This window comes from Elephas maximus, chromosome 8 (genome assembly GCF_024166365.1).
Source record: "Elephas maximus indicus isolate mEleMax1 chromosome 8, mEleMax1 primary haplotype, whole genome shotgun sequence".
Taxonomy (NCBI): domain Eukaryota; kingdom Metazoa; phylum Chordata; class Mammalia; order Proboscidea; family Elephantidae; genus Elephas; species Elephas maximus.
This window is the reverse complement of record NC_064826.1, coordinates 66,186,028-66,205,994: the sequence shown is the minus strand read 5'-3', so window position 1 is coordinate 66,205,994 and position 19,967 is coordinate 66,186,028. Positions and strand designations below refer to the sequence as shown.

The 19,967-nt window shown below is 39.3% G+C and overlaps 1 protein-coding gene across 2 annotated transcripts in view; it reads left to right on the top strand.

Moving 5' to 3' along the window:
• SLC25A13 (solute carrier family 25 member 13) overlaps positions 1–19,967 on the top strand; it is a 240,248-nt gene that overhangs the window by 134,742 nt on the left and 85,539 nt on the right. For both annotated transcript variants that reach the window (XM_049893073.1, XM_049893074.1), the window contains 5 exons: positions 12,693–12,839; positions 14,641–14,779; positions 15,750–15,843; positions 16,034–16,118; positions 19,437–19,521. In XM_049893073.1, the coding sequence (XP_049749030.1) occupies positions 12,693–12,839; positions 14,641–14,779; positions 15,750–15,843; positions 16,034–16,118; positions 19,437–19,521 (550 nt within the window). The remainder of the gene's footprint in view (positions 1–12,692; positions 12,840–14,640; positions 14,780–15,749; positions 15,844–16,033; positions 16,119–19,436; positions 19,522–19,967) is intronic.

The following is a 19,967-nucleotide window of genomic DNA, read 5'->3' as shown; positions in this document are numbered from 1 at the left end:
GTATTGTGTGGTTGTCCTCCATTTTGTGATCTGATGTAATCATCCTATGTGTTATAAGTCCTATTCTCTGCCTGTGGTTAATGAGGCAAGATTAGGTTATGTTAAAGGGGGTTAGGGTGGAATGCAGCCCTGGTTGAGTGTATAGGGAGTTTCTCCCAGGTATGGTATGCATCACCTTTTATCTTACAAGAGATAAAAGGAGAGATAAGCAGAGAGAGGGGGACCTACTACCACCAAGAAAGAAGAGCTGGGAGTGGAGCATGTTCTTTGGACCTGGGGTCCCTGAGCTGAGAACCTCCTAGACCCAGAGAAGGATTGATGAGGACCTTCCCCCACAGCAGACAGAGAGAGAAAGCCTTCCCCTAGAGCGAGCACCCTAATTTTAGACTTCCTGTAGCCACCTAAACTGTGAAAGAATAAATTTCTGTTTGTTAAGCCATCCACTTGTGGTATTTCTGTTATAGCAGCACTAGGTAACTAAGACAGTGGTATCCTTTATAGATACCTGGGAAGCACATGAAGAGTAGGAGGCTTTAATGAGCTACAGAGTAGTTCTTTGCACATAGTAGCTGCTCATGAGTGTGTTGGTTGATTGGCTCCGTCACTCTCCTCAGTTGCTTGGAGTTAGGATCATACTGTAGAAGCCCTACCTATGATCCTATGGACTTCAGCTTTCCAAGAATTGTTTTCCCCATTTTATGGAGCCAGGAAATTTTTTTCTGTTTCCAGGGGCCTTCCTACTATTGCTTTAGGAATAGGAATCATGAAGAAATTTGTAGTGCTGTAAATAGGTGGAGAGGCAAATTTTGAAGTTGGGATTCCGTTAGTTACCAAGAGTCAGGATAGCTGACTTGGGAAGGAATGGGGCTACTGATACTAGCTAATGTCTTCTCATTGGTTAGAGTTTAAGAATGCAGGCTGCCTGACCCAACAGGAGCTCTGATCAGGGGTCTAAGTGTTTTACAGTCATTTAATTCAGGTGCTTATTTTGTCAGACAAGAATGATGAAACCCAAGAGGTGAATCATAGTTGATAGAACTGGCAATGGAACTAGGGAATTAGAGCTGCGTCTGGTGTAACAGACTGCCATTCTCATTGGTAAGGACCCTTGTCTTCAAGTCGCACAAACTCCGTGATGACCCATTGGATGCCAGTGCACACTCATGCCGATGATGCAACTGAACACCTTTGGCTCTTTTCTGTTACATTGAAATTCCATTTATTTTAGCTTATGAGTCAGTGAGGCATGAGGATCAGCCCAGGTTTTCTCTGTGCAAAATAGATATTTTGATTATTGAGGTTATGAGCACTAGAGGAGTGAGCACTGGAAAGCAGCTACTTCCAGGTGCTGGTGGTTCTACTTGTCCCTCTAGAGGCCAGAGCATCCCGGCTGCTAATCAGCTGTTTTCTGGGCTCTGTAGTCATCACCGATTATGGTTTGCTACTATATTGGTCATGCCATCCTGGTGTAAGGAAAAAATTTCAACACAAATAGGCTACGTGTTAAAGACAAATGGCCCACTCCTCAAACAAAATAAAACAACTTCAACTTACCACGTTGAAACCAAATTCTCAAACTTTGGAAATGATAATGGATTTCAAGCTAACAACACCAAAAAAAATCACTTGTGGCAGAACTCATTAAAGTCACAATTGTCTAAACAGGATAGCGTACAGTTAACAAGCTTCTTGCTTAGGATTGGGGTACCTGAGTCATTTGTGCCTCTCCTGTGTTGCCCAACGTGGCATCTGTGTTAGTTAAAATATCTAGAACATGGACCTTTAGTAACCAGACACCACAGTTGCCTTTGCATTTGCAGCATGTTTAAGTGGTTTTTTTGTTGATTTTAAGTTGGACCAGATGGCGTCTGTAATGTAGTTTTGATGCCATTTCATAAATACAGCTCCACTTGATGCTCTAAAATGAAATAATCAGTAAAAGGGGCTAATGTTGTTTACCCTCAGCTTTGCCAATAGAGTAGATGGTATTTTCTGTCCAAATGGAAGCCATTGCCAGTTTGGAGGCAGGTGACCAGAGATGAGGTAGTATCCTGGTCACTTGCAGGATTAGATGCAGGGCACGTTCCGTTCATGTTGTACACTTTGTACTCTCTGGGTGAGGGAAATCAGGATTCATTGTGCTGTTGTGCCCATGGTGTTAGCTTGCTGTTCTGTTGAGCGGCCCGTTGTGCAGGCTTTTACAGTAACATCCCGGTAAAAATGAACACTCCATACAGCATCTCCCTGGATGCTGCCCACTGTGAAGTTTAACGTTAAATCAGAAGAGCAGGGAAATTGAGATGGAAAAGCTCTGTACTTGGTTTCTGCCAAGGTGTTGCTGTGCGTGCAGTACCACATGTGACACTGCTTCTGAAGACCCTTTTAGTCAAAGTCCCCACCCAGTGAATTGGAGATGAAATTTCACCCTGAGCCCTGAAAGTCTGGTGGCGCGGGCTGAGTTTGGAGAAAAAAAAAAAAATTATTTTTTTAATTTTTTATTTTTTAGTTTGGAGAGCACAGAAAAATGCTGAGAATGGGAAGAACTTAGCATTCTACCTATTTTGTTGCTAAGTTATATTTTTACTCTTTAAAATCTGCAGTTCTTTATTTTAATTAGAATCTTTTGTTACAACTTAGCATAAAATTATGAAAATGAAGTGGGTAGTTATATAGTAGATGGCATGCAGGTTCTGATACTTGATGTAATGTAAAATTCGTATGAAATAAGGGCTAAATTTATACTGTATTTTTTTTGTTTTCAGGAAACCATCCTTATGCATTTTTGTTCCTTGTTTTGATAAACATGTCCTGCATATTCCCCCAGAATCCTTCTGCCACCACCACTAAAAAGGATTCCTTTTGAATCATTTCCTTTTTGATAACTCCCTGCTTTTATTAAAGCTTTAGATTTTTTTTTAATTGTATTTCAAAACTGTATAAAACTCAAACTTGCAAATTTGCCAGGAGTCTTTTTTGATGTTCTCAGCTTTTTAATATAAATCGTCTGGATCTGCTCCTTGTTTTGAGGGTCTTTTTTTGTTGTTGTTGTTGTTCCTGATAAATTATTCTCAGGCTGAAGCAAACTTGCATGTCTGAATAGAGGTGGAGAGAATTTTTACGTTCAAAATATACCCACTTGAAAATTGGAGATTATTAAGGAAATGACAGGTCTGGAACTATTAGAAGCATGAATGTTAGACCTAAAGTAGTATAGTATAACCCTATATGTGTTTATTTCTGCACAACTAGCAATTTTGAAGGGTTTGATTTTTTCCCCCATAGCAACCTGAATGTGTATGTTGAGGTACTTAGAAACTGCTACAGTAAAAGTCTCTTCGTTAATCATCATGCACCAGAATAGAAGGAATGGAAAACAGCTCACTGACAAATGTTGGAGAGAAATTGGGCCTCCTTGTATGCGCTTGAGCAGAGCTATGCCAGAGATAGCAGTACAGCCCTTTGCTCTGGGGTCTTCTAGCCTTAGGTGACACAAGGGCCCTTCCTTTGTAGTCAGTTCCTGGTCTCCATCAGCAGCATTTAGTAAGCACTTGTTGTCTGACAGGAGCCCTGGTGGTATAACAGTTGAGCACTCAGCTACTAACCAAAAAGGTTGGTAGTTCAAACCCATCCAGTAACTCCATGGGAGAAAGACATGGCAATCTGCTCCTATAAAGATTGCAGTCTAGAAAACCATATGGGGCAGAGTTCTACACTGTCACATAGGGTCACTATGAGTGGCACTAGGTCAGTGGCACCTAACAACAACAGGAACATTGTTAAGAGCTCTCTTCACAGAGGCATGCCACCTTCCCAGCTCTCTGGGTTTTCTGCAAGGTCTCAGGCCTTCTTTATTTTCTGTACTTACTTACTTAGGTGTCAATTATATTTTGTTATCTGCCTGCTCTTTGTATGCACTATGGGGTGATCTCATCTACTTCTACAACTATTATTTCTTTTTTCTGGGTTTTGTAGGCCTCCTTCTAAAAGGAGCAGGCATTCTCGTGTAGGTTAAGATTGGGCTCCGGAGCCAGACTTCTTGGGTACATAAGAGTTTCGTCTTCCGCACTGTGTGATGCTTGGCTGCTCTTCGCCTCTTTTTTCCATCTACAAAATGGTGGTGATGGTAGGGCCTACCACATAAGGTTGTTAGGAGGATTCAAAGAGATGATGCCAGAAAACATTTACCACAGTCTCTGGGACACAGTATATGCTTAATAGCACTTAATAAATGTTAGCTTTTTTTCTCCCCTAAAATTCTGTTGTTTAAATTTCCCGGATTTACATTTCTCCCAGTACCTCCATCTTTCTTGTGTTTACAACTACATATACTCATCTCATTCCAATTTTCTTATCATAGTCAGCCACCTCAGCTTCTTTCTCCTGAAGTACTTTTCTTTGGGAATCCCTGAGTGGTACAAATGGTTAACAGTTTGAGGAGTTAACCAAAAGGTTGGAGGTTCAAGTTCACCATGAAAGAAAGGCCTGGCGATCTACTTTGAAAAATCAGTCATTGAAAACCCCGTGAAGCACAGTTCTACTGTGATACACATGGGGTCTCTATGAGTCCGAGTGGACTTATAGGCAACAGCTGAGTCATTTTTCTTTGCAGTAGATTCTCCTGTTTCTGCCATCACCCAGGATAAGAATTCTTGGAAACATGTCTTGCTGCATTTCTGTAGTCAAGTCATGAGTAAAACTTTTCATAACAGCTCTTCTCCATTTTTCCATCCAGATCTACTCTGATATGCTTACTTAGGATTTTACCCAGGACAGTATAGGTTAGTGGTTAAGAATCTCAACTTTGGAATCCAACATACCTTGGTGTGAATCTCAGCTGTGTCATTTCTTAGCTGTGTGACTTTGGACTAGTTACTTAACATCCCTCCATAAACTTCAGGTGCCCCTCTATAAAATGAAGATAATTCTTTCTTCAAAGAATTATTGTAAGGCTTCAATGAAATGCTGTCTTTGAAGTCTGGGCATAGCGCCTGGCCTGTAGTAAGTGTTTAAGCATTCAACCATTACTATTATTCTCCACCCTGTCTGGTCTTCATGTTTCGATTCCTGTGGCTAGTTCGAAATGACTCAGCAGAACTGCCCTTGCTTATTGAGGGCTTCTTGGAAAGACCCAAAGACTTATATTGGAAAGGACTTGAGAGATTATCTGTTTAAACCTTTCATGTGGATGAAAATCAAAGCTGCAGTTTAAATGCCAGCTGTATATGACCTCCAGTTTACAAACCAAGTGGTATTGTAGAAGAGAGCCCCAGGCTCTTCTGTGCAAACACACATACCTAAGACGTCCAGCCAGTAGTGTGAAGACTGATGTTTGAGCTTTGCACAGTACAATCCCAAATCTTTTATTTTTGTCATCATACGTATTGCTTCTCTAACTCCTTCTATTAAAATGAAATAAACTAAAATAAATTCCTTGGCATATGATCTCCAGCCTATAGGTGAACAAATATTTCCAGGGATATGGAACCTGCTACTTTTCAAGGTATTTCATTGCTGAATAGTTCTAAAGCTTGAATACTTCCTCAGTGTATTGTGTTAAAACTGGCTCATATACTAGCTTCTCTGCACTGATTTTTATTTTTTTAATACAAAATACAGAGGGTAAGTCTAATCTCTCTTTTACCTGTTAGTTCTTTTTGTTTTGTTTTTTTTAAATGCAAGGACATCTTGATTCTCCCTTCCCAAATAACTTTTTTTCTCTTTTTTTCTGATAGCCGTTTAACTTTTAAGTGTTTGAATGTAACCATTAATTTTTCTGTTGTTCTCCCATCACCCACATGCATGGCTTGATTTCCCATCATTCCTTCATTTTGGAAGTGAACGTTACTTTACAGATGCTATATTCCATGCATACTAAAAGCTTTCTGCCCCAGTTTTACCCCTTTTGGGTTCAGATCTAGGAATATCAGTCTGTTGGTGGACCTAAGTACTTGTTAGGTTTACCTGTGCATCCTCATTACAGACGCATCCCCTGCCCTCGATATAAGCATTGCTGTCACTCCGGCATCTGCTTCCCAATTTGGCAATCCAAACAGGCTGATCTGGGTGCTCTGGTTCAGTGCTTTCTCAGAAGATGGAGTAGCCAAGGAAAGTGATGCAGTTTTTGATATAATGATCTGAAGATCCCTAAGACTCTATTTGAGCTATAAACTATGGAAAATGGTAAATAACTGAATATAGTTTCTACTATTGTTGAGAGTAATCTAGGCTTATGATATCTTTAACAGTAGATCTCGTAGTTCAAGTGAGACAGAGCTCATTCACTTTCAGTTGAGTACATACTGTAGTCATTTTTCACTATAGGGTGTTTTGCAGTCCAATTTGTTCCTGCCTCTTAAACTGGAAGCACTCGTACTGAGAACCCCTTTTTGCTTAGTAGACCATAGATTTGTTCATTGTGTTGGTTTTATAGAGTACTGATGACTCATAGAATACTTACGGTTTATGGGGTCCTTGTGGTACAGTGGTTAAGAGTTCAGCTACTAACCAGAAAGGTCAGCAATTTGAATCCACCAGAAAATCCTGTGAGGCAGTTCTGCTCTGTCCTGTAGGGTTGCTGTGAGTCGAGATCGACTTCACAGCAATGAATTTAATGATTTTTATGACTCACGATAATGAGGGTGGTGTAGGACCGGACATTGTTTCATTCTGTTGTACATAGGGTCACTATGAGTCAGAACTGACAAGATGGCATCTAATAACAACATAATAATACATATCATTTGTTGAGCACCTACTGTATGTATCTTGCCTAACACCGTAAGTGGGATAGGAGAAATACAGAAATGTAAACAACTGGTTATAAAGTTAGATGGAATAAGACAAGCCTTATAACTGAGGTTCAGGCAGGCTACCACATGAATTCAGATCAGTTGTTTTTGGCTAGGGGGCTAGTGATATGTAGGCATTTAACTTAAACCTTGAGAAAGTGGTGGATTTCAGGAGCTAGATAAAGGGGTAATGGGCCACACAAGAGGAGGGAAGAGTGTGGAAAGGTTGGCAGGGCAGGGCATGGGATGATGGGAGATGAGGCTAACCGTAACTCCTGTCCAGTCTTGAGTGCTCTGCTTCGGATGGGGCTTTATTGTGAAGGGTTGTCAGAGGTTTCTGCATACGGAGTTTGAAGTCAGATTTGAGATTCTAAAAGGCAACTGGTAACATGTGCAAGGAGGATTGCAGAAGTCAGAGAGAAGCACCACACTGACAGTTGGAACTACTGTGATGATTTAGACAAGATCAGAGGGGGTCCTGAACCAGTGCCATCAGGAGTGAAAGGAAAAGATGGCACTGGAATAAACTTTCAAAAGTCTAAGTGACACAATTTTGCAACTGATTTTCTGTGGGGAAGAGAGAGACGGAAGAATTTTAAATGACAGACTTCTAGGTGAGGTGCCCAGAAAAACAACATGCTAACAATTAAGCTTTGAACATGGCAGGCAGAGGGCGGGGGAGCAGCAATGTTGGGGGCTGGCGGGGGTGGGGGGGGCATACAGTAGTGGCTTTGATGATGCTTAAGTGCTTTTTTTTAATCAGTGCATCTTGACTGCATATTTGATCAGTTTCAGGCTGCAGAAGTTGGTAAAATTCTTCAGTTTCTTCATCTTTGGCCTTAGTGGTTGGTGAATAATACATTTGAATAATAGTCATATTAACTGATCTTCCTTGTAGGCATAGAGATAGTATTCTATGACTGACAGGGGTGTACTTCAGGACAGATCTTAGAATGTTCTTTTTGACGATGAGTGTGATGCCATTCTTCTTCAGTTTGTCATTCCCGGCATAGTAAACCATATGATTATCTGACTCAAAATGGCTAATTCCAGCCTGTTTCAGCTCACTAACACCTAGGATACTGATTTTTATGCATTCCATTTCACTTTTGAGGACTTCCAATTTTCCTAGATTCATACTTCATACGTTCCACATTCTGATTATTAATGGATGTTTGCAGCGGTTTCTTCTCTTTTTGAGTCGTGCCCCATCAGCAGCTGAAGGTCCTAAAAGCTTGACCCTATCCACATCATTTAAGTTGACTTTACTTTCAGGAGGCAGCTCTTCCCCAGTTATAATCTGAGTCCCTTCCAACCTGAGGGGCTCATCTCCTGGCAGTGTATCAGACATGGTTCCGCTGCTATTCTTAAGGTTTTCACTGGTCAGTTTTTTCAGAAGTAATCCACCAGGTCCTTCTTCCTAGCCTGTCTTAGTCTGGGAGCTCTGCTGAAACCTGTCCACTATGGGTGACCCTGCTGGTATTTGAAATACCAGGGACATAGCTTTCAGCATCACAGTAACACGCAAGCCATCGCAGTATGACAAACTGACAGACAAGTAGAAACAAAAAAGAAGGCTCAGTAATTGGAAAATATGGCCTTGGTGACAGAAATGATGCTAGTTTGCATGATAGAATTTTGCAAGACCAATGACTTCTTCGTTGCACATACCTTTTTCAACAACATAAACAGTGACTATACATGTGAACTTCTCCAGATGGAATACAGAGGAATCAAATCAGCTACATCTGTGGAAAGAGATGATGGAGAAGCTTGCTATCATCAGTCAGATCAAGGCCCAGGACCAGCTGCAGAACAGACCATCAATTGCCCATATGCAAGTTCAAGTTGAAGCTGAAGAAGATTAAAACAAGTCCATGAGAGCTAAAGTACAACCTTCAGTATATCCCACCTGAAATTAGAGACCATCTCAAGAATAGATTAGACACGTTGAACACTAATGACTGAAGACCAGACGAGTGGTAGAATGACATCAAGGACATCATACATGAAAAAAGCAAAAGATTGTTAAAAGACAAGAATGAAAGAAAAGACCAAAATGGATGTCAGGAGAGACTCTGAAACTTGCTTTTGAACATGCAGTGGCTAAAGAGAACAAAAGAAATGATAAAGTAAAAGATCTGAACAGATTTCAAAGGGCAGCTCAAGAAGACGTAGTAAAGTATTATAATGAAACATACAAAGACCTGGAGTTAGAAAAGCAAAAGGGGAGAACATGTTCAACATTTTTCAAGCAGAAAGAACTGAAGAAAAAAATTCAAGCCTCGGGTTGCAATATTTAAGGATTCTACAGGGAAATATTAAACAATCCAGGAAACATTAAAAAAAAAAAAAAAAAAAAAAGATGGAGGGAATACACAGAGTCATTGTACCAAAAAGAATTGGTCAACATTCAGCCATTTTGGAGGGTAACATATGATCAAGAACTCATGGAAATGAATAAGCTTAAGCTGCACTGAAGGCACTGGCAAAAAAAACAAGGCTCCAGGAATACCAAATGAGATGTTTCAACAAACGGATGCAGTGCTGAGGTGCTCACTCATCTATGCTAAGAAATTTAGAAGATAGCCACATGGCCAACCGAATGGAAGAGATCCATATTTGTGCCCATTCCAAAGAAAGGTGATGCAACAGAATGTGGAAATGTTTGAACAGTGTCATTAATATCACATGCAAGTAAAATTATGCTGAAGATCATTCAAAAGCTGTTGCAGTAATATATGGACTGGGAACTGTCAGAAAATTCAAGCTGAATTCAGAAAGGGAAGCAGATAATACCAGAAAGATGTTTACCTGTGTTTTATTGACTATGCAAAGGCATTCAGCTGTGTGGATCATAACAAATTATGGGTTACATTGTCAAGACTGGGAATTCCAGAACACTTAATTGTACTCACGTGGAACATGTACATAGACCAAAAGGCAGTTGTGCGAACAGAATAAGGGGATACTGCATGGTTTAAAATCAGGAAAGGTGTGCATTCAGTTGGTGTGCTAGTGCAAATAATCCTAGAAGCTGGACTATATGAAGAAGAACAGGGGATCAGGATTGGAAGAAGATTCATTAACAGCCTGAGTTATGCAGATGACACAACCTTGCTTGTTGAAAGTGAAGAGGACTTTAAGCACTTACTGATGAAGATTAAAGACTACAGTCTTCAGTATGGATTACACCTCAACATAAAACAAAATCCTCACATCTGCACCAATGGGCAACATCATGATAAACAGAGAAAATATTGAAGTTGTCAAGGATTTCATTTTACTTGGGTCCACAATCAAAGCCCATGGAAGCAGCACTCAAATCAAATGACATATTGTATCGGGCAAATCTGCTACAAAAGACCTCTCTAAAGTGTTAAGAAGCAAAGACATCACTTAGAGGGCTAAGGTGTACCTGAACAAAGCCGTGGTATTTTTAGTCACCTCATATGCATGTGAAAGCTGGACAGTGAATAAGACAGACAGAAGAATTGATTAATTTGAATTGTGGTGTTGGTGAGGAATATTGAATATATGACGGACTGCCAGAAGAACGAATAAATCTGTCTTGGGAGAAGTGTACCCAGAATGCTCCTTAGAAGCAAGGGTGGCGAGACTTTGTCACACATACTTTGGGCATGTTACAGGAGGGACCAGTCCCTGGAGAAGGACATCATGTTTGGTAAAGTAGAGTCAGCTTAAAAAGAGGAAGACCTTCAAAGAGATGGATTAATACAGTGGCTGCAACAGTGGGCTCAATCATAGCAATGATGGTGAGGATGATGCCAGATCAGACAGTGTTTCATTAGGGTCTGCTATGAGTCAGCCGACTTGATGACACCTAACAACAACAATAAGTGTTATTTTATGGCTTTAACAAGGTACCTACATGGATATATACCCAAACAGAAATTCTGGCCTAGCCGATAGGAGTGAGTGCTTAGGATTTGGGAATCAAACCTTGGCATAAAAGAAATCCTTGAGGCCTTGGTAATGGAGGACCCTCCTAGCAGAGTAGAGTGAGAAGACCTGAGAACAGAGAGCTGATGAATGCCTCCGTTTAAGGAGTGAATGGATGAGATGCCAAAAAGGTTAAGGTCCAGGAAAAGAGTTTTAGCAAGGACAAGCTGGATCAAAACTGGCAAATGCCTAACTGAGAAGAAACATTTGAAGAGAATAAGAATGCTGACTCTTACTATTAAATGCCTTTTTTAATATATTTCATTGTAGATATACTGAAACTACATGTTTAGAGAGAAAAGTATAATGACTTACTGTTGTAGCCATTACTTCAGTTATGACCAAGATTTTATTAGTCTTCTTTTATCCGCCCCCCTCCCCTGCTTTTGGGAGGAGCAAGAAGAGGATGGAATATTTTAAAGCAATAACAGATTCATGTCATTTCTTCCAAACTTTGGTTTGCACTAATTCATAAGGACACTTACGTTTTACATAACTACCAAGTTATTAGAGTCCTTGGGTAGTGCAAAGGTTAACACGCTCAGCTGCTAACTGAAAGGTTAGAGGTTCTAGTCCACCCGGAAGCACCTCAGGAGAAATCCCTGGCAATCTACGTCCAAAACATCAGCCATCGAAAACCCTACTGAATACAGTTCTACTCTGACGTGCATGGAGTCACCATGAGTTAGAACCACAGCTTGTGGTATTGTGGACTGAGACATCATCTCACCAAACAAAGTGAAAAAAAAAAATTCATCTATATCATCCAGTAATACCTTTTTATTTAAATAGTTTGAAGTTATTAAGAGCCACATTAGTGATACCCTTTAAAGTTAGATATAGATTAGATTTCAGTCAATGGTCATGGGCCGGTGTGGGAAATGGGCAGAGCAATGTGAGGAAGATAGTAAAATCCCTTCTCTTCAGAAGGGGTGTTTCTCCTACATGGTTCACACTCGTTTTTGATGGGAGGCTATGTTTTATTTTGGTGTATACTTATCCCCTGAGAATAGTATCAGTGCTTTAAGATTGGGCTTCCTGTCCTTAGATTATATGAATTGAAGCATATATTCAAAGGTACTGCCATGGTTTTGCCTTCTCTGACTCACATACTGTCCAACTCCTTATTCTAGAGCAGTCATCCCCAACTGGGGTGATTTTGCACCCGAAGGGACATTTGGGTAATGTCTTGAGGTGTTTTCGATTGTCATGCAACATGTAGCAAATGAGAAAAGGCAAGGGGTGCTGCTGAACATACAGCAATGCACAGAGCAGCCCCCACAACAAAGGCTTAACCAGCCCCAAATGCCAGTAGTGCCAAGGCTGGGAAACCCAAACCTTGGAGATAAGGAACTGCAGGTTCTAGAGGAGAATCGCTCTTCTCTGTCTGTTGTTACATCACGTTTGTACCAGGTGGACTTAAAAATTTTTTCTCTTCCTTGGAGAAAGGTTAATGTCCCTGCAAACGTTTTTCATTTCATCACCTGCATCACCAAAGCCGGGTTTGGCCAGATCTTTGAACCTACCAAAGTTCATATGTCACTCCAGTTTTTATTTTCTTTGTGTCCTTGGGCTCAAGCAGAGCACAAAAGTGATTTGGTGTCCTCAGATAGGAGATTTAAGGTAGACTACATTTTCTCAAGACAGCTTCACTGGTCGGAACGAAGTTTTCTCCCTTGGTATGTAGTAAGATGTATATAAGTTTATATGTGAGAGACTGACTTGATTTGTAAACTTTCACTTAAAGCACAATAAAAATTAAAAAAAAAAAGTTTCCTCGCTTGGAAGGAGACATATGCTTGGGGGCACTATTTAACAAATGGGTGGGCGCTTGTTAAATAAAGATGTTATTTGTATTTCTATACCCTAATTTTGAAAACGATCAGTCATTTGTAGTAATTAAGTTAGAAGCGTAAAGTATTTCACCTTCTTTATTTGTAGGAAATACAGTTGGAGCATGCAAAGCAAGCATTTGTGCAACGGGACAATGCCAGGACTGGAAGGGTCACAGCCATTGATTTCCGAGACATCATGGTCACCATCCGCCCACACGTCTTGACACCTTTTGTGGAAGAATGTCTAGTAGCTGTAAGTTGTAAACAGCTTACCCTAATAGAGCAGTTTATTTTACATGGTTTTAGCTTAGTAAATAAGTGATTGTAAGAATAATTCTTATAAATTATATATGGATTTTCTGGTTAAATACTAACATTTTATTAATGTGACATCATACATTACCATCCTTACAGTTGTGTTTTGGCTACTTTTAGTGGGTAAGTTAATTTTTTTTTTTTTGCCTAAATAATATGGAATATTTTAGAGAAATATATTAACTGATTAAAGAAAGAAGGAAAAAAAACTGTGACTTCCTGTTAATATTGCTTTATATTTTGATGTATATCAGCTGCTGATCTCCACTTCTATCTGGTCTCCAATGCAAAAACTAAAGTGAAAAAAAAGTTGTACACACCTGTATTTGCTTGCTAGAGTAGTAAGCAAAATGAAAGCTCCAAACCTTTTATTCACTCATTCATTCAACATGTGTGTGCTGCAGCTACAGTGGCAGATATGATAGCCCTGCTGTTGTGTGTCATGGAGTCTCCATCCTAGTGGATGTCCAGCCACTGTCTTTGCCTCATGGACCCCAGGGGTGTCTTATAGTATCATACGGTGATGGCTCCAAGCCTTGGTATAGAGCATCAGAATCACCAGGGATAACTAAAAAAAATACAGAATCCAAGGTCTCTTCTAAGCCTGCTAATTTCAGCATCCACAGGTGGTAAATTCTTGGAATCTATAGTTTCTGAAGCTTCCTAGATGATTCTGATGATCACTCGAATATGGGAGCCATTACACAATGCTCTCCTTTGAGTAATCCCTGGGAGAGCACATTGAGTGCTTTACCCATCATCTGGGTTGCCCCCAATGCTTACCAAAGTAGCCTTTTGCTTTTTTTACTCTTTCTCCTGGTGTTCTTTTTGAAGACATGGCATCATGGCATCCTAACATGGCCTTTTTCTCTTTGGAACTATGTTAATCTGGCTCCTTCGCTTAGCCCCCATTCTCTACCCCATTTTGAACTCTCAGGTCAGCTATTTTAAATGATTACAAAGTGAAGATTTATGTGGTTGTTACCTTATAAAGAAGTGCTTTCCTAGTGAAAATATTTTGCCTTGTTAGGAAAGCCTAGAATTTGAAACCCCGAACTGAAGTCTCATTCATAATAGACATGCTGTTTCGCTTGTCTTTTGTGAAAATATATGGTTTCTTACAAATTCTGATTATCAGAATTCTGACTAGTCATAACCCCCATCAAAGCATATGACATCTCATAATTTTACCATAATTCAGTTGTTTTCTAGAAATCCCACCAATGTAAAGTCTGTGCTTAAATGATTATTTATTGCTAGTTCTAACTAACATGACAAGTCTTGATATTAATGTTAGATTGACCACTTTTCATAGTATGTTTGCATTGCTATAATATAATTTTGCATTTGTGAGTGTGTATACTATGGTTCTGCACGCATAAGCCTTTAAGATTTGTTCATTATGTGAAATAAACCAACTTATAAAACATTTCCAATTGAAATTTGAACTCTATAAATTACTACTGGTCCTGTTATAATTCTACACATGCATCTATTTAATTTTCTGTGAGTTGTGTGGAGAGTGCAAGTTCTGGTCATGATTAGTTGCAGTTACTTTAAAAAAATCATTTATAGCTTTTTGTTTTAAATGTCAGAGAAAATAATCATGACCATTTCTTCTTATGCGTGCATTCTCTGATTACTTCCAAAGTAGCATTTGATATATGTACTTTTGAATCTTCTTCATTCTATAAATCCTTTATTTTCTTCTCCCTTCTTTTGTTTTCAACTTATTTGAGGCTGCTGGCGGTACCACATCCCATCAAGTTAGTTTCTCCTATTTTAATGGATTTAATTCGCTCCTTAACAATATGGAACTTATTAGAAAGATCTACAGTACACTGGCTGGCAACAGAAAAGATGTAGAAGTGACAAAGGGTGAGTGAGAACATCTCTGAATGCTTGCCTGAAAGTATCTTGGGGTATTGCTATTAAGGTTAAGAGGACAAACAAGAGATTGTTAGGGATTTTTCTATCCCACTGACATGTATTACCGTATGTTATGTGCATATTCTCCATCTCCTGAGTAGGCAAATAAAAGCAAACAAAAAATAATCCTCAGCAAGTTTTAAATAAACTGAAGACAGCCTTTGGGCAAAGAAAACATGTAAAGTTTTTAAAAATGTTCTTGAATCTTGCTACAACTTGAGCTAAATTGGCAGCCTTTTTAAAGTGGCCTTCGGAAAACCCTGGTAGCCTTATGGTTAAGTGCTACAACTGCTAACCAAAAGGTCGGCAGTTCGAATCCCCCAGGCACTGCTTGGGAACTCTATAGGGCAGTTCTACTCTGTCCTATAGGGTTGCTATGAGTCGGAATCGACTCAATGGCAGTGGGTTTTTTTTGGGGGGGTTGGGAGTAAAGTGGCCTTCAGAAGTAGATGAAAAATTCCATACACTTGTATTGGTGACAATGTAAGTTGCTCTACAATCTTGGAACAAGATATTATCAGCATTTTAATGGGATTTCTTTTTTTTTAAAAAAAAAAACAGAGAATTCACTTAGGCGTTCCAAAGCTTCCTTAATGTAACCTCCTGGGAGTTTCATATCTGCTTCCTTGTTTTCCCTGACCTGCAATTTGAATCACATCCTGTTCCATTTATGCTAAGCCTTCAGATGACACTAAGCTTTTAAACTAAATGTCAGAGAAAATATTCTGCTCAATCTTTCCAGATGAATGAAGGAATTGAGATACGCTTACCCTCTCTGGGTTGAGTTGAATTCTATAACTGATAATCATAAAGTTTTGTGATACTCACTCATTCCAGTGCCTTGAGTTAATGATGAATTTCGTGGCAATTCCTTCTTGAATCTTTCTCTTTTAACTTTTTTTTTTTTTCTCCCATGCAGAGGAGTTTGTTCTGGCAGCTCAGAAATTTGGTCAGGTTACACCCATGGAAGTTGACATCTTGTTTCAGTTAGCAGATTTATATGAACCACGGGGGTAAGTTGGCTTTTTTTTTTTTAATCAGCTTAATAAAAGGAGGTTAGGAGCTGGGGGTGGAAGGAGGGCAGCAATCCAGAGAAAAAGAATTAAGGCTACTCCAAAACATGAGACATAAAAATGATCGTTTCAAAATTCTGTTATGTTAATTGGTATTTTTGTTGTTGTTTGTGTTTGTTTTTCCCTCCAGACGAATGACGTTAGCAGACATTGAACGAATTGCACCTCTGGAAGAGAGAACTCTGCCCTCCAACTTGGCCAAGGCCCAGAGGCAGGTGGGTAGAGGGGAGCAAACTCGTTTCCTAGTTTGTCTCTAGAAGGCACCCCAACCCCTTTTCATTTACAGTTGCCTTTTTGGCATTTTTTTATCTAACTTACTACTTTCCGTTTTTTCCTGAAAACCCAAATAATTTCAAAAAGCTGAAAAAGAAATTTGCTTGTTTCTTTCACAGACAGGATGATTTACTAACTGGGTTGGAAGCCTAGAACTCCGAAAGTATGTAGGTCTTTTCCTTCTCCGAATCCCCTGTAGAGCGATGTGGGGTAGGAGCCCTGTTTTGGTGCTGATGTCACTGTCAGCAGCCAGGCATTGCTAAATGAAAGCCATCTTTGCTCCACAGAGAGGTACTTCGTCAGCGCGTTGTCTAACTGCCATGCCTTCCGTATTTCTGAATATCAAAATGAGATAATTTTGTTTAGTCTGGAGTCCTCGTTTGAAGGCTTTTAGACCTATTTTCTCTGTGAGAGGATTCATAAGTAATGTGGAAACAATTTTAGGAATGCTAAATTTTATTTTATGGTTAACAGAAACTGATCTCTTGAAGTTGTAGGAGTCAGAAACTCCAGGCATGGGACCTCCTCTTTTAACTCTTGCTCGGCCTTCTGTAGCTCCGGATGAGAGAATAAAAGCCTTCATTGCATGTGTTGCGCTTACACAATGTTTGTAAAATAAATCTACTCACAGAGGAGCGTCGCCTGAGAAATATACGTCCTTTAAGGCAAAGCCATCTCTGAATCCTATGAGACTTAGCGTTTTTTTGGCTTGAAGTTCTGGGTCTATACAGAGACGCCAGCTTGACCACAATGGGTCAATGCGGGCTACATTTTTAGGACTGTCAGGCCTTGAGCCAGGCCCCCCTCCCTTTAGATCTCTCCCACCCAAACGCAGTGGTGAGTTTTACGTGCCACTTAACTTAAAGGGGTGGACGTATGTTCAGCAAATCCTAACGAGGCACCTCTGGAAAACCAGCTGGCCGCTGTTAAAAGAGGAAGCAGATTTTCCTGAGCACAGGAGAGAGAATGGTATAATCACGTGCAGAGGTGGAAGCGATATCTCTGCCTTGCCTTTGATTTCTAAACATTGCTTCAAAGATGACTATCTCTTCATCTGTCTGCTACTAGCTGTTGTAGAAATTTGGGGATTAAGAAAAAGCAGAGGTTTTTTTTAGATTCCCTCCTGTTCTCCAGCTGGCAGTGGTATCCCACAATTTTTCCTTTATGTCCTTCGTAGCTTTATGATGTAGTTTATGATGGGTGCTTGTTGATACTGGCCAGGGAAGAGTTAGACTAGATCGATGAAATTTATAGCAGGAAATGATTGGCTGCTGCTTAGAGGTTTAAAGCATACAGGATGGCCTCGCCTGGAATATGCATTACTGCAAGGACCCTGGTGGGGCTGACAACATTCACAAACTAGATAGAGAGAGGCTGTCCACCTGGTAGGCAGAGGGCTGCCTGTTCCAGGGCTGTGTAGCTCTTTGAACATTCGTCCTTTTAACACCCTAGACAGAGGGGTGAAGTAGGAGGAATCTTCTTGCCTCATTTCAAGAACATGCTACATTTCTAGCATTAAAAAGCTAAATAAAATCTGAGGTTTATGGATCTGTTTTAGATAAGGAATTAGTAGTAGTGATGGATTTTCCCTCCCTCATAATTTCCAAAGTATTTTGATGCCAGAGCATTTCTGAGTATTGCATGTTTATATCCATTACATGTAAATAAAACTGTGGTTTTCTTATGTATGCATTCGTGAAAATGAAGTTGCTGTTGATTTCTATCTGCAGGGATAGAGTTGGAAACACCTCACAGAATTTGCAGAAGAGATGTTTTACATTCTTAAATATGCATATTTTTATGTAAAGCTGTTTTTCAGTTAACTGATTTTGAAGGAGATTCCAAATTATCTTATTGTATTGGGATTTATTACACTGAGAGCAGCTAAAATTCAGTGAGTTGATAGCTGGGGTTGGTAATTGTTTTCATTGTTCACTGATTTTAATTATCATGGCTTCTGAAAAACAAATTTTATTGAATATGTTTGTTCATTCAATAGTTATTTATTAAACACCAACTATATGCCATCCTCATTTGACAAGCCTGTCTGGCATAAAATTACTGTTCTATTTATGTGGGCAGACAAGTGCAATACTCCAGCATCAGAAACACTGTAAGGATAACAGGTCAAAAGAACAATAAAACAGCTGACTGACCCGATGTGTGAATTTAGAAAAGCTGGACCAGTGAGAGAGGCAAATAGCCATTACCAGTAATCCAACCTCCTAGTCGTAGCCACTGTAAACATTCTGAATGTCTTTGGAGGGTGGATGGCCAAACTATTGGTATTATTTTTATATGTGCATACCAACCCACAAACAATTTTAATTAAAAAACACCATTAGATTGTACATAGTCTTTAAAGCTAATTAAAAATCACCATTAGATTGTACATAGTCTTTAAAGCTAATTAAAAAAATGTATCATGAAATATTTCAGACATATAACAAGGTAAAGAAAATCATACAACAAATGCCTGTCTACCCACCATACTTGTTTTCAGCCTATGTTTTAATTTATAATTTTTTATAAGTTTTTTCTTAACACCAAGTATCTTTTACATTATAATTTTTTGATGCTACACTATTTCAACTAATAACTGTATTATTATTTTTTAACCAGTCTTCTTTTACTGGACATTTAAGTTATTTCCAAAGTTTTTGCTGTTAAAACAGTACAGCTTTTTAATATTTTCATAGTTTCTTCCTCGTTTGCGTACATGATTATTTTCTAACCCGACTTTTTAGAAACAGAATTACAGGGTCAAAACACGTTTTAAGGGTTTGGATGTATATTACCAAATTTCCCTTCAGTTTACATTTGGTTTAAAGGCAGGTTTGAGAATGTCTGTTTTTACCAACTCTTGCCAGGTTGGGTTTTGCTGTTAAAACACAACAACAACAATATAAAACCAAAAACTTGGCAATTTGATTGGTGAAGAATGAGACCTCGTTGATGTCTTCGAATTTACATTTCTCTGATTACTAATGAGAACTGAGCATTTGAAAATATGTTCATAACATTTTGTTTTTAAATGAAGGCTTTTATTATGTTGGAATTTGATTTTAAACATTGACGGTAAAATAACCCTTTATTGATGAAAACTTACAGAATCTAACTCTGTTTTCCTCTCACACATTTTTGTGTCATGGATTTAGAACTCAGTGACTAATGTGTCAAAATATTATGTACTCACTTTGTCCTTTACTTTTTTCTGTCTCCTGTGTTCGTGCCCTTCAATTCCTATTGGAGCAAAGCAGAAGGCCTTAGGGGATGCAGCTCGGCCAATTCTCCTGCAGGTTGCAGAGTCAGCTTACAGGTTTGGCCTGGGTTCTATTGCCGGAGGTTAGTCATGGATGAGTGCAAAGATTTCATTTGTGTTGTTTCTCTTATCTTTTCACTGATATCTACCTTGAAGTATTAAAGGACAAAACCTTCTCTAGTCTTTCTTCAAGCCAGTTGCCACCCTCTGTTCCTATAAGGTGGGAATGGAGGAAATGAAACTTTTTTCCCTACCTGCATATGATCAGGGACTTACAAGTGGCATTTTGTATCTGCAGACAGGCTTTCTAAAAGGCTGAGGTTGTAGTTTCTGTGATTTTAATTTAAATCATCTATGGCATCCTTTCATAAGGGGACACTTGAATTAAAATCCACAGTTGTTATTAGGGGTGTAGAAAGATAGTACAGTTTTAAAATCAGTACAGGCAAAATTTGCTTCTTTCTTTTCTGAGTCTTCTCTTTGACTAAACTACACCCCTCTTCCTCTGACTGACCGTAATTTCTTCTGA